This window comes from Indicator indicator, chromosome 17, assembly GCF_027791375.1.
Source record: "Indicator indicator isolate 239-I01 chromosome 17, UM_Iind_1.1, whole genome shotgun sequence".
NCBI classification, from domain to species: Eukaryota; Metazoa; Chordata; class Aves; order Piciformes; family Indicatoridae; genus Indicator; species Indicator indicator.
Window position 1 is genome coordinate 13623755 of NC_072026.1, and position 26649 is coordinate 13650403.

A 26649-nucleotide genomic window follows, 5' to 3' on the forward strand; every position below is an offset into this window, starting at 1 on the left:
ATCGATTGTATTCTTCCTCCACTACCAAAAAAAAATCCTTAAGTCATTTCAACACCAGAAATTACATAAATTCAGCACAGGAAGTATTGCTCTCTATAGCTCCTGCACATTTATTAGGTGTCCTTCTTTTCATTAGTTTGAATAACTTGCCAAATAATAATAATAAAAATGTTCTGTTCTCGCTTTTTAACTTGTAAAGCAATGCAACTCCAGGAAAGTACAGTCTCTCTTTCTCCTTCCCCCACCAGTAATACAGAGCCTCCTAGTCTTTTGGAGGAGATATTTGAACGGTTGACACAGACCACTACACATAAAGCAGCAAATTTGCTGTGCATGATGTGAATAATTACTGCATTATAGTTTTGGGGTTTAGGGCAACTGTTGACTTAAGCAAAATAAGCCTGCAGTCCAGCTGCAGATCCAAGTTTTCATAAGTTTTCTTGTATTTCTCCCTCCAGTGCTGTTTCCCTTAACAGTGACCCTTTTCAGACTTTTCAAGGTACAAAACCTTTACCAAATCCTCGAGCTCAGTCCTACACACTCTGCTTTCACACATTTGGCTGATCTGAGCTTCTCCCTCGCTAAATATTTTCCACTGGCCTGAAAACAAAAACACAAAGGAGACAGATACTTAGAAAAGGGCATAGGGAACTTCAAAGATGTTTACAAGCACTCTGCAGACCAAGTGATTCACAATGGTCAAAGAGAGAATGTCCAGTCCTCCCATGGAAAATATTCAGAGTATCTTACAATCACGTAACATATTCCATGCAAAATGACTTTGTTAAAAATAATAAGCAAAGACCAGAGTATTATTCCTTTCTTTAATAAAGTAGTACTGTAAGTTGGCCTTATTTATCCAGCCATTTGTGATGCTGGATACTCTGCTTTATGACAGTGTGATGAGTTTGACTCTGATAGTAAACCACAGTATTTAAAAGTTGGCAAGCAACAAGTATAAATGTTTCAGGCACTGTGAACTCTGCCTACCTGTGCATAATACAAACTCTGTTTGCTGGATATTAATATTTCAATACATTTTTGATAATGTTAGTTGAAATGCCTGCTGTCCTGGTATCTAGAATACTGTATTGCAGGAAACAATTATAAGCTTATGGAAGGCTGACAGTAAAAAATCAGTGCTTCACACTGAGGCTGTATTATCAAGAATATATTATTCCCAGGAAAAATACTTCCTTGACCTAATTAGATACCTTAGAAAAAATGACAACTTGTAATGCCGAAGAACTAGGAACTAAAAATGCCTATAGCTCAGTTCAGCTATCAAATTAAGTGCCATGTCCCAAGCTGGATAAAATATAACAATGACAACAAAAAAGAAATTGAATCCAGAGTGAGAAAATAATTAGATGTCCTCTCAAAAGGCATATTTTAATACTGAAGATATTGCTAAGAACACAGGAAAGGCTTCTTTCAAATTTTAACACCTATGTATGTAGGAGAAGTAAATAAATAAATTTTTAAATAAATAAATAAATAAATAAATAAATAAATAAATAAATAAATAAATAAATAACGGGAGACTAAGACAGCATGGACATGAACTATATATATATATTTCAAGTTGCTGTATTTTGATATTGGAGACATACTGGAGGAAAAGCGAGTGCATCTGTTTGGTTGTGTTGAGTAAAACAGTATATTTTTCAAGGCTGTTCTATTTAAGGAGAATAGGAACCTGAAGAGGTCAGAATTTTACTTACTGGGGGTTGTCCTTGTTATCTGCTTGAAGTAAGGAAGTTCTTCAAATTCTCTCTTGGACATTTTTTCTACATAGTAGTGACGCAGAATCCCTTTAGCAAAGAAATGAGAAGTGCATGTTACTGGAAATGTACCTGTTGTTTTCAGCCTGTGTTGTTTCCTGCCTTTATGTACAACTACTGCCATTGAGTCACCTTGTGAAATCATCCTTACTGATCATATGGATTTTCAGCCTATTCTTTTTGTTTGCCATCCCCCTGTTGCCACCACCACTCCCCCACCCCATTTGCCATTCCCCCTGGAAATATTTCTGTGGATTTACAACTACAGAGAGTTTGTGAGGAGTGTGAGAATTAGCCAGTTCTTTTCCAGCACCCTTCCATAGTATGAGTAAATCTAAGATTACAACAGAAGCAAAAATCCCAGTATCTTGGAGGAAAATATTATCACTGTGCAGTCAGATACCATTTTGCCTGTCATGAGCTAGTAGGCAACATCACTGTCATATCATCAGAAAGCTGTGGCTTCTTGAACACAGATGGTAGTTATTAACTGTCTGATCCTCTCTGACTCTGTTCATGCTTTGGGCCTGGCTTCATGCTTTACAGTGCATCCTAGAGATGTATTTTTTCCATGTAAAAGGCTGTACTACCTGGGAGTTTCCTGTGAGGTTCACATGCTTTTTGCTTAAAGTAGATTAAGGAGGGAGGCTGGAGGTAATGTTTATTATACTAAAAGTTCAGAATTTGCACAAGTGCTTGGGCTTGTGAATACTTTTCTATTAGTTCCTAATTTTACCAGTTAGTCTAGTAGAAGATGTTGTTTCCACCCTTAACAAGTTTTTTCCCATATTCTAGACCATCATGAGAGTAACATCACTAAGGCAGACTGATTTCAACGGAAAGCTTTAGTCCATCATAAATAAGAACCTCTAGGCACTCGATTCAAACCCTGATACCCATTTCTCTTCAGTATATGTCACAGGGTAGTACTGACAACCTGTTGGTTGTCATGCTTTTGCTCACCATGAAAGTTAAGAGTTTGCAGAATTAGAACTTTGTGTTATTGATGGGTTTTGTACATCAAAACTTGAGTATGCTACAAGTGGCTGTAACAGTGATATGCTACAGAGCCAGAAGAACAGCAGTCTCAGGGTGCTTGGATCTGCGAATTGTCCTGGGATTTCAATGGAAAATGATACAGTGTTCAAAGAAAGAACTCACCCAACTCACCTTTTCTAATTGTCCACACATGTATTTCTATTTCAGGTGGCTTTTCAGTCTCTACTGCAATTTTTCTGATGGTTTCTCCTTCCTCTGTGAAAATGGATTCATAGACAGGAAATGTCTCTTTCCCACAGAAGTACTCTTTGTTGTCAAAGGTTTGACTTGGCACTTCTTCTGTTTAAGAAAAGACCAAAACAGATACTACATCTGTAATCAAGTCCTTCAGAACTTACTTGGCACCAATAGCCACACAGATTTACTTTAAAAGTAGAAGTTTTATTTGTATGACCATTCAGATCCATCCTCAGCCAAGCTCCAGATTGTTCTGTTCTGCTGGGGTATGATAGTCTGTCTATGGTGGCAAGGCATTATTTGTATTTATAATCCAATTTCATAAGGAAATGAGCTGTGTAAAACCATCTGATCTCCAAGACCCCCACCCACCATTTTTAATTTGTTGTCCACTTTTCAAGCATATTTGAAATAACAGTAGAAGTCTCAGAGTTAATTAACTGAATGAAAATTGGCAGTTGGACAGGCCCCAATGAATGCATTGCTGGAGAGAAGAGAAGACAGAACCTGCAAGGTTTGCATTTTGCTCAGCAGCAGCCAGCTGGCCAAGGCAACCCTGGGCAAGCCACAATGCACATTATCTATTGTCTACCTGGAAAGGTTGTAGAACATTTAAGTAGAAATTTCGATTATTCTGTTGGTAAATGGATGCTGGACAAGAATGTCAGAGAGATGATGCCACTCAGAAACTCTGACTGCTTTTTGTGGAAAAGCCTAATAATTAATACATCTCCACAGGCCAAGATAGACTGCAGGAAGAGCTTCACCATTCTTTAAAATGGCACCTAGAGCCCCAAAGAAAAGAGGCAGTAACTTTCTTTTTGCTATTCAGTTTTCTGTTGAAGCCTGTTAGCCAGGTTTTTCTGTCTGTTCTTGTCTCAACTGAGCCAAATAAAAGCTGTGGATCTCTGATTCACAAGTATCCAAAAGGATCTAGATGCATACCTGTTGCCTGCTTTTACTGCCACTGCATTGTGCTTATTCCCAGTAATGCAAATTTCACAAGCTAGAAAATTATTTTAAGGTTCTGTGGGCACTTCAGTCAGGGAAGGATGGGAAAATCTTTTGACAGTAATGAACTTCATGTGTATGTTTCTGTAATAATTCTCTTAGGAGATGAGTGTCAGAAAGTCATGCTAATGGGAGAGAGAAAGGCTGGGCAGAACACAAGCCCACGGCAGCAAGCCCCCCCAGCTGAGCAGCAGTAGTGAATAGCTCTGCCTGTCTCACACAGAGACCCCAGCACACACATTAGCACAGCAGGCACAGCTATTGCTGTTTTCATCAGATCTTCCTGTGACCAGATGGCTTGAACCAAGCCCCTTAACATGCACAGCAAAAAGGTGGTCTGTGATCAACTTTGTTTTACCTGGGCAGACTTTACAGCATTTTCCTTCTACTTTCTGAGGGTATTTGCAGGGATATTGTTCTGGACAATGGATTTTCTTACATTCTTGTTTGGTGATGTTGCAAGTGCACAACACACACTCTACAATTCCAAAGGCCCGGAGATTAGGATGCCAAGATTCACCATGTGAATATGTTTTGCCATTTGAAACACAAACTACAAAAGAAAAGAACAAGAAGTACAAAGTTCATTTGATTCATGCACATTTGTTTAAAGCAGTGTCTCTTTTCTTAGTGTCTCTGGCCAATTTCTCTGCTTGTTAACTTTAACTTGGAGTTTCACTACTTAAAATGAGTCTGAGTCTGTGATCACCCTCTTCTGAGCAGTTTTGCTTTTATTCCAGCTCTGCTGACACCGGTGTCCATCACTCTGGAAGAGAACAGAGAAGGTGGCCAAGTCAAGTATTTGACTTGCTCCTGCCCAGTGCATGCATTTCAGTTGTGCATCACTAAGCAGCTTACAGAACTCACTCCACCTCCTCATCTCAGTCCACAGCCTGTTACACTGGCTCTGGCTTCTAGAATAGAATCTGTAGGTGAGAGGATCATGACATTTGCTGCTGAGTCTTCTACACAACTTTTCTTACCTTTAGCTGAACATGGCTTTTGCTGAGAGACCCCGGCTAGCAGTGAGATGGGTTAGTGTCACCTGTGGCTTTTACGGCTTTTGCATGGGAGTTCCTTTTACACAGCACACAGAACAAAGCAAGGGAATATTGCCAAATGAAGTTTAATGTCCTTTGTGGAAATATGTATGTCTATAGGTACATAGACACATTTGGCTTTGGGAATCACAAGAAAGCATTAACAAGACATGGAAGGGCGCACATGGGACAGAAATTCCATTTCAACAGCATCTAAACACCTTGGAGTATTTATCCATCAGTGCCCCTGGGAGACAGAGAAATATAGCTGCCAGGAGGAGAGTGGAAAAATCCATGTCTGGTGGAAGCCAGTTTGGGTCACACAGCAGTTAATGGGAATTATATCACTTTACACCATGTTTGCATTTGTCCTATAAACCTTACTTCTTTCTTTTAAAATATTTTATAAACACAAAGAGAAATGCAAACCAATCCTAACAAGGTGAAAGAAAGGGCACTGCCTGATTTCTAAAAGCAACTAAAGCAAAGCTGGGCTATGTTGTAAATATTTCCAATTCTTCTAATATGCCATCATTTTTATTAATGCTTTTATTTGTAAAATATGTTCTTCTTTTGCCTGTAACTTTCAAAAGCAATTTAATTTTTATCTGTAATCTGAAATTTACATCTAACTGGTACCAGATGTGACCAACTGGCTTATACTGTACTGAGTTACTGAGATTTATGGGGAGTGGGTTTTGCCATGTATTGTCTTTCATGGGGCTATGCTATCATTTTGTTTATAATTTGCTACTTTTTAACTCTTTCTTAAGACACATTTTTATTTTAGAGGTAGGAACCAGTTTTGTTTCTCAAATAAAAGAAGTAAAGTGTTACCTGTATACTACGAACATAGGGTAAAAAAACTGTAAATGAGAAAACTGGAAAGTACTCAACTGCTCAGCAGGCCTCTTACTTAAATACTACTATTATCAGTTACATCTATGCTTATATGGATTTATTTTTCCAGCTAGAGTTCTCCAGATCCTTTATGGACATAAATGTTTCATTATTTCTTCTTGACAGTGGAAGGGATAATACAAGACATTGTGTAGATATATATTCTCTCTGGCTTAAGGGTTTGTTTATAACAAAACAGTTAAGTAATTACTCTGAGGTAGCAGATGAAGCCTCCAGTTGAAGCCAAAACATGGCAAATAACTTCTAGTTCCCTGATGCCCTGTTTTTAGTGCTCTGCATGTTTCAGATGATAAATCTGTATCCGTGTAACTGCATGGTGTTTACATGTCAGGAGAGGTTTGGCGTCTTCTTTAAACTTGTTAAAATGCATCTCAAGGGACTTGTGCATTAATTTGTAAAACACTTGTTAATTGCACAAGAACAAAAGAAAATACACTGTCAGCATTCCTGTTTCCATCATGAGGATCTCTCAGACACTCTCTGCGCAGTGAGTGTCTGAAATTGAGGCAGTTACTATATACTGCACCTAGAAATATGCTGTTCATCTGTATGCCCTTTATTTGCTGAAACAAATCAGTTAGAAATTGCTTTGATGATGTCTTCTTGTGTGAACTGCATGTCAAAGATACTGCACTGCATGGAGATTCCTGCTCCTAGAGTCAGCATCAAACACTGGCATGATCTGAATGTTTTTTCATGCTTGTTCAGGTGGATAATAAAGATCCTATGGCCAACATTCCTTCTGTTAGTTAATACCTTAAAAGATTAGTTGGCCCTAATACAAGGGCTTTTAACTCTTTGTGGGGAGTTTCAAATGCATACTGATGGGTATTTGTGTAGATGCTCTTCTGAACGTGCATTTTTACAGCTATTTCCTTCATGGCTTCTTAGGCCTGTTTCTGGAGCACTCTGCTCACTGAGGTACACCCACTGTGAGAACTAAGTATCTTGCCCTTTTTATTGTACTTCCTGTCCCACTAACTGGAGAACTGGTATATTCCCTCTGGGTTTGTCCTTCTTCTAATGCAGCAGGAATATGGTTTAGTCATGTTTGGATAAGGCTTGCCATACGGGCTCAAAGTTCTGATGAACCCATAATGTAAAATGTCCCTTCGGAAGGCACTTAGAGGATTCTTAGAGTGAGATTCATTACCTTGGTTACCTTTGCCTCTTTACAGCTCAGGCATCCAGTATAAACTAATTGCCTAGCCTGCTTCAGTATTAGCTGTGGAGGAGGAAAAGTCCCCTTTGCATCCCACTGTCTCAGACAACCAGCCTAAGCTGTAGGAAATCATGATATTGTCTTTCTTGAGAATAATCTGCTAAGCCTTGGAGGCAGAAAAACTCTTGGCACTGTGGAAAGCCTTATGGTAAGAGATTTGTGGGCCAGTTTAAACCTATACTGATTACAGCTAGTAAAGGTACAAAAGAGGAGGCAGTTGAAGAAAACCACAAACAATTCCCTACTGGACAAGTCACTGTCTGAATGAGTTAGTGAATCTAAATGGTGGTGTCCTTTATGGCACAAAGCGCTCATTTCTCTGGTGACTGCTGCATGTGTTCTAGGAGTTACTAATTAGCACAATCCCATAAAGTAATTCAAGAAAGCAACAAAATCTGCGGTGCCTTTGCAGACAGAAATTCACCGCTTCATCTGTAGGCACCACTGACCTCAGTCAAGAGCTGATTTCATATCCTTAATAGCTTAATGCTATTTCTCTTCCTGATTTGCATTTGGTCTATTGGTACCAGTGTGAATTTCATAGATTCTGCTGGATTTTTGAGAAGTCTTTCTGAGCTACTAGTGATGGATTCCTTACCCAGAGCCATACTGTAAGAAGTATTTGTCTTTACCTCGTCCGTGCTTGTGCTTGTTGTTGATGACAATTTGTACTATTGTTCCTGAAGCTTGCTGGGGATCTGGTAGGGCTCCACGGTTACTCCTGGAACTGGGAAATCGTGGAAGGTTGACTACCTGCCTTGCAGAGCTGGGTGACAGGTCATAGTGGGAGCGGTGGTATGAGTGTCTCTGTTTGGAGGCAGAAAGAGACCAGGAAAGTAAATGTCTCATTCCAGTGAACATGGGGAAAGAGGCTGTACTAGAGGCTGAACACAGTGAGAAGAGTGTGGCCACTATCATCAAACATCATTAAATGAACGCATTTGATGCATTAATTAATGGAATCACATGAAATAAAAGCAACTGAGGTTTCACAGATAGTTAACATGGTAAGAAGTCATCTACACATACACAGCTGTGGCTTACTCATCTGGCTGTGAATATCAGTGTAGTTGTCTTTGTCTAAGTTGGTCATCTGAAGTCTTTAAACAAGTCAATATACAGAGAGGCAATTTTAGAACCTGACCTGTTATGGATCTCTGTATAATGAGGAGATGAATCACCACCCAGAAGTGCCTATTTCCCTCCATGTATTAAAATGGTGTTCATAGCTAGATATCTGATTTACTGGTCTCTATTCTAACATTAGATGAGAAGAATTGTGAGCCAGTTCAGTTTTCCTCATCAAAATTGTTTTTTACTAGGGCTCCAGTGGCTCAGCATGTCCAGAATGACTGCCCAGCTTCTTGTCTGCTTGCAGCTTTAAAGCAGCCTTAAGGCCACGGTCAGCCTTGCACAGACAGAGCAGAACCTTACTAGTCTTACAGAATGAGAAGCCTCATTTTAGTTGCAAATGAAAGTAGTAGTAGTGTGCAGTACGTTTTATAGAGAAAAAAACACTGCTTGTTGTCAGAGAATTAGTTTCCAAAATACCCATGGGCATGAAGAAATAGTTTATATTACATCAGTTATTTTAAAAAGGCTGATTCTTCTCACTCATCCAAAGACCTGTTGGTTCATGTATCTAGTTAGTACACCTAACACTTAAAAGCTTTTCATGGTCTCTTCAAATGCTGTTATAAAAATAATCTCTTGAGAGTAAGTTGTTAACAGTTAGCATTAGCCCCAGAGGTAGTGAGGGCCCTAAAGTAAATATATACCTCTGTATGTTTGCAGTTACATTTTAAAAGCTATGTTTGCAGAGCACACAAAAGGCTGTCAGATTTTATTCTTACAGAACATATACAATCAAAACCAAGTCCAGCAGGAGCTCATAGGAGTTTATAATTCAGCCTTATTCATGAATTCAGGTTGAGTTTATTAAGAGATGTGCACAAGTAGAAAAAGCCTTTTTTGGGCTAGATTCACAGAACCCAGGATGAAGCAGTAGATATTCAGACCCCTTATCATCCTTTAATATTTTTCACCATGTACTAGCACACACTGCACAGCAGGAAAACATGTCTTTAAATTGTAGGTCAGACTTACAGCCTCTCTGTTGGCTGGCTGCCGGAAGATATCTCCATCAGAATGTTCCCATGACAATTCTCCATCTCCTGTACGTGAAGCAGAGCGGTATCAGTTAGGGGGGTGGAATTGTGCAGCACCTGGGGAGATACTTAGGAGAAAAGTCTCATGCATCTTTAGGTCTAAATTTAGGGTGAAGGTATAGAAGTCAAGTCTGTAGTCTGACCTTACCATGCCAGACTCTGTAGAGACAAAAAGGAAGATGCCTTCTCAAATGTTATGTAAACTCAGGATGAAGGCTTGTTACCAGATTTATGAGGTTTAATGATACTATAGGCAAGGTAATTTCCAACAACCATTTGCTATTTGATCTCATGCAAAGGTGAGATATGACTTAGCTTATCTCCCAGAGTAAGGCTAAATTGTGTGATCTCCCATCTACTGTGGGCTGAGGGAGATGTCAACTACAGTGTGGCAGTGCTCAGCTGTAATTTGGCTGAGAACTGAATCCCAAGTTATTTTTTTGTAGTCAGGTCCAAGTGTAGCCACTAATAAATAGCACTGTATTATACATATGAAGAAAAACTAAGCCATCTTTTGTCCTGCAAATTTCCTGTCCCCAGATCTAGATGGTTGGGCTTTTCATTCTTATTTATGCTTCATTTAATAAAAATGGAGAAGTCATGATTCATCCCAGGTATGATTAGGAAACAAGAGGTGCTTTCATCTTTGTCAAAGACAGACTGTTCCATACTTCTGCGATGCAGAAGTAACAAATGCTTCCAAGAATCAATGCAAGAGGCTTGTGGAGCCAGGCTCTGGTTCCTCATAACCAAGTACGTGATTTATAGGAAGTTGGACAGAAGAAACCCTCAGTTTCTATTCCTATTCAGGAGCAGTGTCCAGTTAGGGATTTTTTTTGGTTTTGTTTTTTTACAGACAACTACATAAATATAAAGGTAACTAAGAATAAGCTATGGTAGAAATCACACCAGGGAAAAATCAGTTGAGGCCATAGAGATAATGCAGCTTTAAGAAGGTTTTAGAGCTATGTTTAGAGGTGTTCCTTGATAAGACAAGCGATGGAACCTGATTCTTGAAAAACTTGTACAAGAACAGGAGAAATCATTTATTGTGGAGCTGAGCTTGGAATTCATCCCAGTTTTGGAATTCAGATACAGGTGCAGATAAAACTGCTTTGTTAGTGGCTCAAAGCCTCACTCTAGATGTGTCAAGCACTGCACTAGGATGCAGAGCAGTGCCACCACATTGGGAGCCTCACATTAATGACAGATTATGGGCTTGTGTCCTCAAAATAAGATAGCTGCTGCAGCAGTAGTAGTGAGTGAGGCAGCCTTGGGAGAGCCATGGTGCTGATGCAGGTATGCCACCAGTTCTGGAGTTACATCATCCAGATTTAACTCAGTTCCCGCATGGATGCACTACCTTAGTGCATAATGTGTATTAGCATTTTACTCTTTATGCAGTTTATGAGAACTTTCCCCTGAACTTAAGGGGATCCTGACATAAATCCCCATCTGAACCTTAGTGCTTGGAGCCTTCTCTAGTCAGTAGTAGATGAATTAATAACCATACACTTTAGTATATTATGTTAATGTATTTGGCCATGCAGGGAGCAGAAACTGACTCACAGTTTCTTCCCCATGAGCTATGCTAGATTTTGCTTAGGTTTGCATTTCATAAGAATGACAGTGGGGAGATAAACCAGCTTGTGCCATATTGAAAAGGACAAAGCTGCTTATGAGATAAACGCTCATTTTAAAGAAAGAGTAATAGACAGTAGAATACATTAAAAAACCCTGCATAAGTGGAGACACTGGGTCATCTCTACTGCTTAAACTGATTTAAACTCACCTCTTATATGGAATGATCTTGCTTCTCATAATCACTCCCTGGCTGAAGCGGCTGGTTTGTTTACAGCATAGCTATATCTGACACTTTGCACTTTAAATTCAGTTTGATTTTTGTAACTGGAAGAGGTTGGTTTGAAATACAGCTCAAGAAATGATCAGGGAACAGACACCAGGAATAGGATGATTAGCAAGGATTTACTTTAATTGACTGTCTGTATATTACATTTAAAAAAGCATGTCACTGAACTTCACCTTGGGAAGCCAGGACTATCATCTTGCCTGCCTGAGATCAAAAAGCTTTATAAGCAGCTTGCCTGGCAAAATGTCTCAAGACTTGTAAAGATACTCTGGAGTAATATGGCAAAGCAGCACAGAATGAGGAACAATCTCCCTGCAAAGGAGTACTGCACAGGGATCCTCATCCTCTCTCCGGCTGAGCTGATGTGTTTAACCAGCACACAGCCCAGAAGTTAGTTCAGGTCCAGAAATTAGTCAGGTCCTACGTGGTGCCACACTTCAGTTAATTACCATTGCATCTCTGCAGGTTAAGTAGCTTAACTTGCTGCATTGACAGGACAACACAGCTGCTACCCAGGAATTTGTCCTTTCAGCATGTGCTGCACTCTCTCTGCACCAGGTTGTATTATTAAGTACTAGTGCACTCTGAGGTACCCTCTTTTTGGCTCAGACCCTTCACTGCTCAGAGCTTCTGGTCCAGTGTGTCTACTCAGTAAACTCTGAGGATGGGACAAACTCTGACTGTGGGATTGTGCTGGTTTGTGTTTCACAACACCATAGGCAAAATTATACAACCAACAATATAATAGTCTTTACTTGTACCATGCAACAGCACTGAGTTCAGACAAGCAGAATCTCAGAAGGATATAGCTGCACAAATCTGCAAGCCAAAGAGTTTTTCAAAGCAGCTTGGCATTGCTGGTATAATAGAGTGGCCCTTCTGAAACCCATGAGTACCTTTAAGATCTGGCCATAGGTGTTTAGACAGCCTAGAAGAGGCAATTCAAATGCCACAATACTAATAGTGAGATAAAATACATGTACAATATTCAGACATTTAGATGGGTGTTTAGGCAGACATTTAGGTTTAGACATTCAGACAGCCTGGAAAGGCTCCTAGAATCAAGTTTTCCTGTGTGTGCAAGATCTAAGATGCAATTGCTAGTAAAATACTGAAACCACCTCAGTATGGACTGACACGTGATTTAAACTGCAGTAATTGGCCTTACCCTCTGAATTGGAATTGCTGTGTCTTTCATAACTGGAGTTCTTCCTTTACTGCAAAGCTTTTCTACCCAGAGCAAAGACTTGATTTGCCTTGTTATGGGGATGCAACTTTATTATCAGTGCAACCTCTTCCTGCTTCAGTTTAGGAGAGTAAAGGTAGCAATGTCACCCTGCTGGAATTCGAGGGTTAGTTTCCCAACATGCACTGGATGGGAACCTTGCAGACAGTGTCCTGAGTGACAGTGCTGGTGCCCAGACAGGGCAAGGAGTAAATTCAGTGCCTGTCCTTCTCTAGTGGTACTCAAACTTACCTCTGCAAACTGGACAGCAGGACTCTGGAACAGACACTGGGAAAGAGCAGCTTAATTTGGGACACGTCTTCAGCCCACAGTACACATTTCCTTCCTGCCAGTCAAACACAAGGAGAATTTAGGAGTCATTGATTTGCCTGGTACTGCATATGCAGTTTTTATGGGTATGCTTAAATCTAGTATATTTGTTTATATAAATACCACTCTCATATGCAAAGGCAGAGTACCAGAGCAATGAAAAGTCTGAATAGCTTTTTCACTCTCTTTAAAGCAATGTGGGAAAAGTGAAGAGGTGAAAGTGTGTGGGGAAAAGAACTGCAATTAATGTAGGCTGAAAATGTACCTGATGTTGTTGGTACTAAGACCACCCAGTGTAAATTCTTCCCCGTTCTTCCTCTGTTGTGTCTTACCACAAACTGGAGGAACAGCTTAGCAGGAACTAAAGGTCATAAAGTCTGCTCAGTACTTGGCCTGTTAAATTTGTAGGTAAAGTAGAATGCAAGGATGATTTAATCAGAGGAGGTCTGGAGTTGTCAGTACTTGATACTGAAGGGCTGGCTGGATTGAGAGGGATACTTTGGTTCAGACACCAGCTCTGAGGAGTCATTGGATGACTGATCAAACCTACTGGATTTGAACTGGTGACATCTCAGGAATGGCTCTGTGGCCCAGTGCCACTTTACACAGCTGTCCATTCCCATCCTGTGGGATCTTCATTTATCAGTTCAGTCCAAATGAATTTAGTTTCAGTTAGTGACTTAGTAATGAATTTTCTAGTCAGGTTGAAATGAAATGTTCTATATATGCACATATATGGCAATATTTTAACTGCTGCCTTAGCACTGTAAGCTCACTCACAGCCAGTGCTTGGTAGGGTAAGTTTTGTCCACTGCATTTGAGTAAGAGGTCACCCAGCAATTCCTGGGTGCTGCAAACTGGCTCTCAACACTCTCATGAGTTTCAGCACTAGTTCTCAGTTCCCAACCCTTGGTATGTATTGCTTATATTTCAGTGCCTTGTCTTCTAGAAAGGAGAAATAAAGCATAGACAGAGCAGAGCTCTGTCAAATCATGTTACTTACTGAGCAGCTGCACTGGGCACACTGGTTTGCTTGCCTGTTTTGGAAAAGCCCCTCTGCCACAAACATTTCACCATGGTGGTAGGTGGTGCCGTTGTATTCACAGGATTTCCCAGTGATTTTGCTGCTTACTGAGAACAGGGAGTCCTCTGGAAGCAATGGGAAAGGAATGCTTGATGCAAATGTTCTTGACTATACACAGTATCACAAATACAGGGAAGGAAAACCTTCCCTTCTCCCTCATTTCTCTTTATTATACAAGGACAAGCTTTGTCATGTTACAAAGTAGAAGAGATACTCCAATGCTGCCATTTTGATGAACTCAGTAATTCACACTTTGACTTGACTAATCTTAGGGTGCTGATGATAACTGCAATGCCAGCACTGATGGCCATGTTTCATGCTGCTGGCTTTTCTCTTGCTCTGCCTTCTGTAGCTTTGGGTATTAGGATAGACAGGTGCAGTTTTGTGCTCACCTGTTCTATTTACATGACTTTTACATGTTCCAATGTAGAAAGTGACAGATCCTGCATACAAACAGGATCCCACTATCAATAGCACTGTTCAAGCATACTTTCCCCTCCTTAGTACTGGTATCATTTTATTAATGATTTGGAATTTTGTAGCCCACAGAAGACACTGCTGCAGGCTGGCTATCCACAGCCACAAACCTGCTGGCAGAGGGGCAGAGATACTGTTGGTGCAACTGGGTCAATGGAAAATGATGCACTATGCAAGTGTTTCTTCCTAGTGGCCTTCACAATTCATTGCTACTGTTTTCAAAATGGGCAAAACTTGACAAAAAGCAGTTCAAAGCCACCTAAAAGCTGATTTTTCTGACATGCATGTTAATATCAGGTATGCAAATGAGCACAAGATTACAGTCTCGATTCAACACTGAAACCTCCTGTTTCAACTCAAAAGCACACACAGTTCAGCACCAGATGGGTTAAATGTTTTCATAAGACACAAAGTCATCCATACCTTATGGTAAAGCATCCCCTAGATTGTTTAACTCTTAGTAGTTGACAAACTGTGCAAACTATACTTTACCTGTGCAAACTACACTTTACCTGTCCAATTTAAGTCACTCAATACCTATTGGGCAGTGGGTCTGGAACTCTACAATCACATTCACATGAATTTAGCATCTCAGCATGGGAAAAAATATTTCAAACAAGAGCTGGAAGTAACAGTGAAGTGTTTGTTCTCTGAAGCCCGAATCACTGCAAATTTCTAGGAATGCAGCTGAAATTTCCTTCAGTGGATTTGGGTTTTTATGTAAAAGAAACCTGACCTGAAAATTCAGGTTTCATTATCTATCAGGTAAATCTGGGGAGATTTTTGTGAAACTGTGCCACCACAGAATGCAGGTTTTTCAGCTGAGAGCTCAAATGAAAGAGCAATTTTCTGCTGGAATGCACTGGTATTAAACACTGACATTTAGAGCTTTCCATAAAATCATATATTTAGTTATATTGGTCCATGAGATATTAATATTTGGAATGGTAAATGTCAAATTTGGCTGTGAAACATATATGTACTACAGTATTTGAGAGTGAGTGGGTCAGCAAAGAACATTCTGTAGGAGAATGGCAGGAGTTAGCCATTTAGGGCTCCTTGCCTGATGTTTCCTTTCTCTTCAAGAGACAGACATTGGATCTGCACTTCCTCCTTTGAAGCACCAAATGCATCATTATTTCAGTGCAATCAAGAGTGTCTAATGATACCTTTCCAAAATCTTCTCTATAGTACAGACCTTTCACAACACCTGTGCTTAGCAGAGAAACACAATGTTGTTGGCACTTTCTGTATGCTTTGCTAGTAACACACATTCTGGAATGGCAAGATAGATGCTCTAATTAAGACACATGGCTTTGAAAGTCATCAGAAAAAGATTCAAGTGACAAATTCAGCTACTGTCCTATTAGGCACAAATATTGGAAAACATGAATACAGAGGCACTTCTTAGAACTGTGCCGCCCTCCAAAACTTCTGTCACCATAGCTTCTTGGGCTTTCCAAGAGTTATCTCATGGAAAGCAGACAGAGATTGCCAAATCCTTAGTTATCTTATCCTCTTGCCCCTTAGGCAACTGAAAGAGCAGTGGAAGTGGAAAGAAATGAAAATAAAAGGAGAAATTAAAGGAGAATACACATGATTCTTGCCTGGATATGAGGCCCTGCTCATGTAGCCACTGCAGGACATTGCTGTGCCCATGCGGGATGCCTGGCCAAAAGCTGAATTTTCAAAGACCAATATTTCAATGACTCATTGTGAGTCTTCAGAGTACTACATGAATAGAGTAAATTTTACTGCACTTTTACCTTGGTTTACGCCACATTGCTCAGATCATTATGAAATCACTGAATGCTGTTAAAACTGTGGCTTCTAAATAAGGGAAAGAAGATGGTGATATTTTTATTGCTTGGAAAATGTCAGTGAAGAGTTGCAGGAGGTCATTGTTTTCATCTGCATTTCTTTTAAGCTGATCACAGAAGTTAGGCCTGTAACAGCTAAATCATAACATGAAGCCTAAAACATATGTACATCTGCCTATCTCTGGAATATGGGATGGAATTATATTGCTATTTGAAGTCTTATTTGGTGAAATAATTATAAGCATAGTAATTTTCAATTACAGGGAATATGACCGTGGTTTAGGTCCTGTATTGCACATCCTGTGCATATGATTATCTTCTAGCTACTTGGTTGCATAAAACAAGGCTTAGAAAGTTCCCAGATCAAGACCATATTACTGTTATTGCATAAAATATATACAGTCATGTATGGGAGACAGCATATTGGAGAGCACGACTGATTCTCTCCAAACATAGCATCTGTCTAAGGCTGCAAGGAAGCTTTGTTTATACTGCACATCTAAATATAACTTCTGTCTGGTGCAGCTTCTCCCTCTGTCTTTGCTAGTGTGTGACACTTTCTACAGCTAGGATTTGCCTTGGTTTCTTTTCTCATGCTCTTTAAATCACGTCTAATTAGAAGAGTTCAGACTCCCTCATGATACCATATTATCCTGTAGCATGTGAAATCATTGTGGGTTGTTTTAATAAGTGCCAGGTTTGAACTCTGAAAAATCTTGGCATTAATATTGATATCAGCATACATTATATTGTGCCTTAGTTAAGATATGTTAGAATTAGATTAATTAACTGCAAATATGCTGCATTGCTCAAAGCTCTATTTGTAAACCTTGCCTCTTAATCAGGATTGTTCCCAAAGCTTTATCTGGCATTTTAATGGTGCTGACTAACATTGCTTTAATTAGCTGTCTCTGCAAAGCACCAGGAAAACCATCTGTGTGAGTCCTTTTAATTAAGTGTGTTCAATCTGAGCTTTTTCTTTCTGGCATTGATAGCGTGTCAGTGGTAACAATATAAAAATAGAGGCTGAAGATGTTATAGCCTCAATTGAAAAGCAAGCATCTTTTATCTGTGGTTGGCATTTATTCTCGAAGGGCCCAGACTTCACTGTAGAAGTTGACAGGTCATGCTTACATTTGCCTGCAATTTTAGTGTCATCAAGCCAAGGCCATGAGTGAGTGGTACGGATAGCACTGATCTATCACCAACAATAGCATCAGGTAATGTAAGGGGCTAAGGTGTACAACCTAGGCTTTAGGTGACCTGATACAGATTTGAACTTATCCTGTAAGTAGCTTTAGAGGCTCAATCTGGCTGAAGGAATCTTTCAGGTTCAATAAACAGGCAACAGAATACAGCTGTATCAAAGTGGATTGGCTTCAAGACAATTTTTTTAAAGCAGTTGGAGACTATGGTGGCTATGCTTGAATTCTTATATCCAAGTGTTCCTCACAAATATGTGATTGTGCCCAGCTTCTGTTGCCTACCTAGGCTGTTTTTTCACTGGTGTACCATGCCCACAAGATAAATCCTGCCCTCAGTGAAGCCTATGGAGAGGTTTCCTTCAGGATTCAGTTTGGACGCCTGCTTGAACATTGTTTTCTATGATTATGTTTGAGATGGATGCTTGTACTAGGAGGAACTGTTGATTTATACAAACGAGATCTGTATCATTTTAGATCTGTAGTACAGCCTGTTATAAAAGTTCACTCTGAACTAGAACTGCATGTCCTAGTATTCCACAAACTGTAGTCCAGCTGACAGAGGGTGTGTGAAGAAACAGCACAGTAAAAAGCTGCCATGAAGGGATGCCAGCTGGGTGTGAAGTGCAGCACTAACACTTTCCTGATAGTCTGGCAAAACAGTTAGGTATTAATTTGATAAACCACAGACATTTTATGGAAATTTTCAGGGTCAGTGAAAATCTATTCCAATCACAGATTTTTCATGGAAACCTGCCCAGGTTCCTGATGGTCTGTCCATGGCTTGAAGTTTACAACAGCCAAGGTTTGAGCACGGCCATACTTTGTACACAGACCAGGGGCTTTCTGGCTTCTGGAGCTTTCCAGTATCCTGGGAGAAACAGACTGTGTGTCACATGGATCACAGTCAGTTTTGGAAACACTATCTTTTAGCTTTTTCTATTTACAACTATTCCTTCTTGGACTGTTACAAAAGCTTGGTTCTGAGATGCTTTACCCTTACTTGGATATGCAGCAGAAGAGCATCAGTTATCTACAAGTAATCCCTTGAATACCTTAGACAAATTCCATGGGCAGTTCCTGGTGTTTAGAACACTGAACACTTCCATAAAAGTGTCTATGTGCAGAAAGTGAAAAGCAGCTGTGAGCAAACTCATCTCTTGGGAAATGTTACTGCAGGGTGACTAACCTGAGGAAGGGCTTTGGGATCCAGGCATTATTACAGTCTATTTTTCACTTCAATCCTTGTGGAAAAGTTGGGATGTACAGGCATAGATGCTAACAAAGAATTTTAGGTCACTAATGAACTAGTAAAACCACCTCAAAATCAGTACAGTCATGGCATGATAATCAGTACTAAGTATTTATGTATGACATCTGACCTTCACAACAAGAAAATCAGTTGCTTTTAAGTGGTCTTTGCCATTGTGGACAATGAGAACAAAGCATCTAGGCATTCTTGAAAGTCACTGTGCCAAGTTTTACTGATCTGCAACAGAAGCAGATTGAAGTGGCAACTGAGTGTACTCCTGAAATGGAGGTTGTGCAGATTAAAGAAGGAACGTGTGCAGGCCAAGTTCATGCTGCTGCACACCTCTCAGTAGGGTCCATTAGGACCCTGCGCAGCACCTCAGTCAGGGTCTGTAGGGATTTATTTCATCTCTGTGAGATACTTTGTTGTATAATATTCTGGCCATTCTTGTGAGTACTTTACTTAACACCCTCACTATTGCTTATTTTAGTATCAGAACATCTGGCAAAGATCATTTTCTAAAAAATCCTGCAGCCTCTTGGCTTTCTGACTTCAGAACTATTTTTAAACAGCAACATTCAGAATCACCTAGTGTCATTTACTGAAAAAGACAGGCTTTTAATATCCAGCAGGTACACGAGGCACTCGGCCTGGCTCATGTTTTGCAGTTTGTCTGTTTTATTAACCATCCTTGTAAAAACAATCAAGTGCTAAACAATATGAAGTTAATCATGAGATCTAATGCCTTCAGAAACTTACCATACTGGGAGCTATTCTGCAGATAGTCTCTCTGGACTTTTGTAAATAGACAAATGATAGATCATGTATTTGATTCCAGAGAGGGTTTTATGAAATCCGTTTCCTTGATCAACATGGAGCATAAGCATGTAGAGACCAAGAGTCTGAGGGCTTGTTTTGGAGCCCTATTCACTAGACAAGCAACTGAACTGTGCTGTAACTCTGGGACAACTGTTTGCACTGACCTCTCTCCTGCATACTCACTTGTATTCCCTGTGAGTTTTGCTACTTACTGAACACTTGGGAGAGTCAGTTTATTTGCAATATGTACTTCAGAGCTCTCTAGGGTATATCCTGGTGCAGGAAACTTGTTCTGGACATCAGACAACAGTTAACTACTGTTTCTGTACAGAAATCAGCTGCTCACCCCAAGTTGTAATGTAATGTTGTCTGAGGCCGCATTACTTAACATTTAAAATTAGCATAGGAACTGCAGGTTAACTATTCAGAAGCAACACAAAGACCTGGTGAAAGTCAAAATAAAACACAGTTCTTGGAAATGTGCGCCCATAAGCATTTCTAATGCCAAAGAGGAACAAGACTAGAGAAGGAGCATAGTTCTCCCTGCTTTGCTTACTGAACGTCTGATGAAACCTAAATCATCTTAGGTGCACTCACTGTCCAACAAAAGCAGGCAGCCCTTTGATGACCTAACATCAGGTTTTGGAAAACTGTTTGCTCGGGTAGGACTTGCACATGCCCCTAGGCCTCCTTGTTGAAGAAAAAGGGATTATACTCCTCCTTCATGGAGTCCAGGTCTTTTCTCTACAAGCAAATTTATTCACTTAAGTCAGCAGAGAGATAACAGGGGATGATTCTTGCTTATTGAGTCTTTTTACTGGTGTTTTTCATAGCAATGTTAAAGGCTAACAAGCTGGGCTTCCACTGTGAAAGGTTAGTTCTAGGAGCCCCCAAAATACTAACTGAAGTAGTCTGGAATAACAGTAATGGGATAACTTATTCATGTGCAGAAAATTACACTTCTAGTTAAAAAACTGCAGGTGGAGTTACAATTTAGAGTTGAAAAATGTCCAGGCAGCAAAGTAGAATAAAATGCTAACTTGCACTGACTGCAGTTCCTGCAAGGAGCTGCAAGCATGAAAGCAGGGAGGAGGGAGTTTCATATAAGATGTTGGGAGCTTCCTTTATATTATGCATCTTGTTACCTCTCTAGTTTTCTTCAGCTGTTCCCAGAATGCAGTTGCAATTGCCCAAGGCCAACCATGTAAAAAATGCTGTTTTCCTCCACTAGTGCAATGTGCTTTTGACATGAAACAGGTTGTCACCCACAGGAGCTGTACATCTCTCTTAGAATTTACTGCATGTTTATGTATGGGACAATACCTCCCCAAATTAGCTAGCCTGAGTACTGTTGTTCACAGCAATAGCTCTATCCCAAGCCACACACATGCAGAGTAGGAACTGTGCCTCCCACTCCAACTTTCAGCTTTTATCTGAAAGCAGAGCTGGGACTGGCAGCAGCAAAACCAGTTTTTGTCATTTTTCTGCCAAACCACCATGACAATGGGCTGACTTCTGGATCTTTTCTCTTGTCTCTCCTTTTTTTTTTTTTTAATTAATTCCTTAAAAAAATCCTTAAAGTTTTAAAGGGTAACTATATCCCCTAGGGTCCCACCTTGCATGTGGTGAAAAGCATCTTTTATATCACAGTATAGATTAGTCCATTTCTTTCAAGTGGGTCCCAGTGAAGCCAGGGAATGACCTCTGGAAGGAAACATTCAGTGAGTAACTCTAGAGACAGGACTCCTAAGTAAACAAGGTGTAACATTTTTATTTCAATTTTGGGGCAGCAATATTGCAAATTAATTCAAAGCACATGAGCTTGAATTGTTCCCTTCAGCAAGTAATGCTTTTGCACCTCATGCAGGAAGCTCCTGACAAACAGTGTGCTTCATTCTCCATGGTGTGTGCTAGTAGCACCCTGTGTGTCTGGGACATGGGGAAAGCAACAAGTGATATGCTATTTTGAGACTGGTTGGCAGCAAGTTTGGACTGTCCTCTGTAAGCTGGGGGTGATTGCTGCCTGCTAACTCACATTAATCATCTTTCTGTGTCACCGAAGCCACAGGTAAAATACTTGAGAATCTGAAGCTCCTTCGCAGGTCCTACTGAATGCAAGACAGAAGCTTCAGTCTGACATCTTACAGAAGCAGGCCCAGAGTGAGTGACTGCAATTTACTCTTACAGTTACTTTTGGCTGCACAGCCAGCTGGAACATGTTTGAATCTGCTGTCACCCTGATGTACAGGACAGAAACACAGACTGAGCAAATGTAATCACCTTGAAATTGGCTTTGTGAGGGGACCCAAGCTAACCTCCCCTCTCCACCTAAAAAATGCTGTGTTCTTCTTCCTGTTGCTGGAACAGCCATTTTGACAGTGAGATAAACACATATAGATGTGAGCAGTCATGGAGCTGCTCTGATGAACAGTATCTGAACCTCCTTTCACCTAAGGAATAAGAACTCTGAAAAAGTGGTAATGAGTCCTTTGACCTCTGCTGCCTTGGTATCTGTGTTCCAAGGGGTTCAGCCAAAGCTCTTCCCAGTCCTGCCAAACCCTAAGTGCTAGTAAAAGATAAAGAAGCTTGCCTCTAGGCAGAAATGCTCTGTTAGGCTCTTCCTTCTACTACACAATGGAACAGGGTTATTATATATAAGAAACAGCTATTCAGTATGAGACACGTATTTGGAATGGAGAAATAAACGTGTTGATAATCTGATCCTTACAAATTCAAAACAGAGCAGCCTAAGACTTGAAGAGGTGAGGGAAGCATTCTGCAGAAAGAGATTATGTAGCTTGCTAGGACAGTGACAGTCAGCAAGATTTTGATCATACTTACATTAAATATGTTATAGCTAGGAATCTGGATCTCCTTCCCCAAAAAGCCCTTTGCTGCAGAAGACATTCTGTGATCGTATTTTGGTTCCCTTAGCCATGACTGTGTCATGCTGGGGCTACTTGGTGAGAAGGGCCCAACATAGAGAGCACAAAGAAAGCAGAGAAGACAGGTCATCTCTCTGTTATAGACAGCAAGGAACATGGTGGAACGCAAGTGTCATGATGATGTGGGATAATGCATGCTTTGTTTTTTCCATAAATCTGACAAAGTTCCCTCAGTGTCTGTGAAGGCCTCTGGCACACATGTGCCTCAGAAAGGCAGGAAACCTATTAGAGCCATTGACTCAATTACTACATATTCCTGACCTGCTCGCAGCACAGCTTCAGGGCTGGACAACTAATAGAGCCATCAGTGCCATCAGCACATGGTGGGACAAAGTCCTGCCACAGACTGGCTGTAGCAGGTCCAAACCACCAGGTGATGGAAGGATGAATGTTTTTACCACTATCACATGAAGAAGGGTAGACCACCCTTCATCATCAGAACTAAATCATGATTCACTATCTCATGAGAATACAGGAATCTCAGATAGATAAAACCCTACTGCACTGTTTCAGAGCAAGGTTATCTTCTAGGGGTCACCTAGTATTATTTTACATAACCTTTGTGGCTGGAGGCCCTTGGGGGATTAAAGTTCTGTGTAAGAAAGCACATGGATTTTTTCCTATTAAAAATTCTTTTGCTTAATTTCTTCCCTCTACCTTTGTTCCCACTCTACATGAATGTGTCACCTCAAGGTCTGATCTGAAGTCCACTGAACTAAATAGATTTGGAGCCTGGCCCAAACACCTACTCAGCACAGTACAGCATAAAGGCAGTTTTCGCTTTCATCTTCTGCCTCGTATTTCTACCATACTGCTTAGCATTTCTGGAGAGGGGACTGTATCACCATCAATAACTGCATCTGTTTTCCTCAAAGGCTGAGTCCAAAAACTATCAAAGTGAATAGAAATCTGTTGACTGACTGCAGTAGACTGTAGATCAACCTTCAGTCCATCTGCATTTAGCCTCTTCCCTCAGTCATGCATCACAGTTGAACTTATCAATCTATCACTTGAAGAAACACAGATGATGTGTGAAGGTCCCTTTTAAAAACAAAACAAAACAAAACACAACAAACCAGTGCAGTGATGTTGTTTTTAAAGCAGTGGCTGTGGCTGACAATAAATTTGGATTGAAAAGTTGTGTACTACCCAAAAACTCCCAACACAAGCTCTAAACAAAATCCATCTGGGCCTCTTAGAGGTGCAGGTGTCAAAGATATTAAGCCACAAAACGCTTCACATTAAAATAACTTCAAGGACCAAGTTAAGCTCTAAAACGTCCAATGTAATTCAGAGTTAATCACAACAGGTAGTCTTTAATATGGCAGTCAGTAGAAAGTGTATGAAATTGATTGCTTGAAGGAACTAGTAGCACCTTATCTTGAGAATATGAACTTTCATACAGATTAAAAGCAAAGATGTAGTTTCAGTTTAAGCATTCAGAATGCTGTTGGTTGTTTTTCAGCTTTTTAGGGATAAAGTCAAGCTCTTCACATTATTTTAATATATCTTCTGCACCTTAATTTCCTGTGTTTTCTTTTATAGTGGCATAAAAAGACTGCCCAGCAAAACTCTGAAGGAGTCATAAAACACTTTCTAGGTTGCTTCATTTTAATCCTGCTCTAAAGCTGAACTATTGTATGAATCAACCAATCACTCTCCCAGCCAAGGAAACAAATAGAGTGAATCTTTGGTGCATTCCAAATCCTCTCTGAAGCACCTTTGAAGCTCTTGGAAGTTATCTTGGAAAAATTCTGAGCAGTCTATTCTATCATGTCAGTCCAAACAATGGAAGTTCTAATTCTGTCATCCATGGGGGAAGATACGTATTTTTTCAGTGCATTTTGGATGCTGTTATGCAGTTATATTGTTTGAATTTTTATGGTCAAAAAAGCAGAAATGGAAACAAGTGATAAACTCAGTCTGGCTGTGATAGCAAACATTCCTCATGAAGCTAGTAACAAAGGCAGATCACAAAATAAACTGAATTATCTGAGAGCTTGTCAACAGGAAAAAATGAGACATCTCCCAAGAACGCCTATATCATTATATTTCCAAATCAAACTTACTTCCAAACAAACAATTTATTTGAACTATTTGACAGCTACCCAGTATTGTGACTATACAAAACCCAGAGCATCTCACCAACCTCTGGTGCTGTGTAACATGCTGCGAGTCATTCATATTCCAGATATGAATGTCCACCTTGTTTGTGTATGTGAAGGAAACATAAAAAAGCACAGTTCTATAATTAATCATAGAATCAGTCAGGGTTGGAAGGGACCACAAGGATCATCCAGTTCCAACCCCCCTGCCATGGGCAGGGACCCCTCACACTGGATCAGGCTGGCCAGAGCCTCATCCAGCCTGGCCTTAAACACCTCCAGGGATGGGGCCCCAGCCACCTCCCTGGACAACCCATTCCAGGCTCTCACACTCTCATGGGGAAGAACTTCTTCCTCACGTCCATCCTGAATCTCCCCACTTCCAGCTTTGTTCCATTCCCTCTAGTCCTATCACTCCCTGATATCCTAACAAGTCCCTCCCCAGCTTTCTTGTAGGCCCCCTTCAGATACTGGAAGGCCACAAGAAGGTCACCTCAAAGCCTTCTCTTCTCCAGACAGAACAGCCCCAACTCTTATCAGTCTGTCCTCATAGGAGAGGTGCTCCAGCCCTCTGATCATCCTGGTGGCCCTTCTCTGGACACATTCCAGCATGTCCATATCCCTCTTGTAATAGGGGCTCTAGAACTGGACGCAGCACTCCAGGTGGGGTCTCACCAGAGCTGAGTAGAGGGGGAGAATCACCTCCCTTGACCTGCTGGCCACACTTCTCTTGATGCAGCCCAGGATCTGGTTGGCTTTCTGAGCTGCAAGTGCACATTGACAGCTCGTGTTGAGCTTCTCGTCCACCAGCACCCCCAAGTCCCTCTCCTCGGGGCTGCTTTCCAGCCAGTCACTGCCCAGCCTGGATTTGTGCTTGGGATTGCCTCGACCCAGATGCAGGACCCTGCACTTGGTCTTGTTGAACCTCAGGAGGTTGGCTTGTGCTCACCTCTCCAGCCTATCCAGGTCCCTCTGGATGGATCCCTTCCCTCCAGCCTGTCTGCTGCACCACACAGCTTGGTGTCATCAGCAAACTTGCTGAGGGTGCACTCAATGCCACTGTCCATGTCACCAACAAAGATGTTGAACAAGACTGGTCCCAGGACTGAGCCCTGAAGGACTCCGCTTGTCACTGGCCTCCACTGGGACATGGAGCCATTGACAGCCACTCTTTGGGTGCAGCCATCAAGCCAGTTCTGGATCCATCTCGTGGTCCACCCATCAAACCCATGTGTCACCAGTTTGGAGACCAGGATGTGGTGCGGGTCAGTGTCAAAGGCTTTGCTCAGGTCCAGGTAAATGACATCAGTTGCTCACCCCTCATCTATTAAGGTTGTGACCTGTTCACAGAAGGCCACCAGGTTTGTCAGGCAGGATTTGCCCTTGGTGAAGCCATGCTGACTGTACCCAATCACCTCTTCACTATTCTTCTGTCTCAATAGTGCCTCCAGGAGATTCAGCTCCATGATCTTACCAGGCACAGAGGTGAGACTGACTGGCCTGTAGTTCCTTGGTTCCTCCTTCTTACCCTTTTTGAAAATGGGAGTAATGTTTCCCCTTTTCCTGTCAGTGGGGACTTCCCCAGACTGCCAGGACTTTTGGAATATAATAGAGAGGGGTTTAGCAACCTCATCTGCCAGTTCTCTCAGAATACTATGGTACCTCTGCAGGAACCAAATGTGGACTGGAAATATAGAACTCTAGTGTGGAGGTGGGCAGTGAAGGAATAGCTGCTGGGCCTGCAGGCAGTGCAACAGCTTGGATCAAAGTTCTCAAGAGATTCAGATGCTGAGGTAAAGTAATGAGGGAAGGCAGACTAGAGGAACAATGAAGAGGAGCTGAATATACAGAATTTCTTCCATGAACTGAGGCTCATGTCAGATGTGACAAATTGGGCAGGATGCTGAGAATGTGCCCAGTTTTGTTCTAAAATCTGAGATATGCCTATAGCTCCAATATCTTGTATCCATCAAGGGACTGTCTATTCCTTTGTATCAAGAAGATGGACCTTGTAGGACTCATTACTAAGATGGTTATGAACTTAGACCATACATCAGTTACAGAATTCATAGATTTTATTCTCTGAGTGAACAGTTCATACAAGCATGGGCTATGGTTTCAAATGGTCAAGATCTTCT

The 26649-nt window shown here is 40.9% G+C and overlaps 1 protein-coding gene across 5 annotated transcripts in view; it reads right to left on the reverse strand.

Moving 5' to 3' along the window:
* Positions 1-469: 469 nt before the first annotated feature.
* CHRDL1 (chordin like 1) overlaps positions 470-26649 on the reverse strand; it is a 38504-nt gene continuing 12324 nt past the window's right edge. The window contains exons 4-11 of one of the 5 annotated variants that reach the window (XM_054388636.1): positions 13811-13956; positions 12730-12823; positions 9321-9388; positions 7847-8021; positions 4390-4584; positions 2955-3119; positions 1725-1814; positions 470-600 (exon numbers count right to left, since the gene is read on the reverse strand). In XM_054388636.1, the coding sequence (XP_054244611.1) occupies positions 470-600; positions 1725-1814; positions 2955-3119; positions 4390-4584; positions 7847-8021; positions 9321-9388; positions 12730-12823; positions 13811-13956 (1064 nt within the window). Of the gene's footprint in view, positions 601-1724; positions 1815-2954; positions 3129-4335; positions 4585-7846; positions 8022-9320; positions 9389-12729; positions 12824-13810; positions 13957-26649 lie in introns of all 5 variants that reach the window. The other 4 variants (XM_054388635.1, XM_054388634.1, XM_054388633.1 and 1 more) reach the window with 4 other exon arrangements.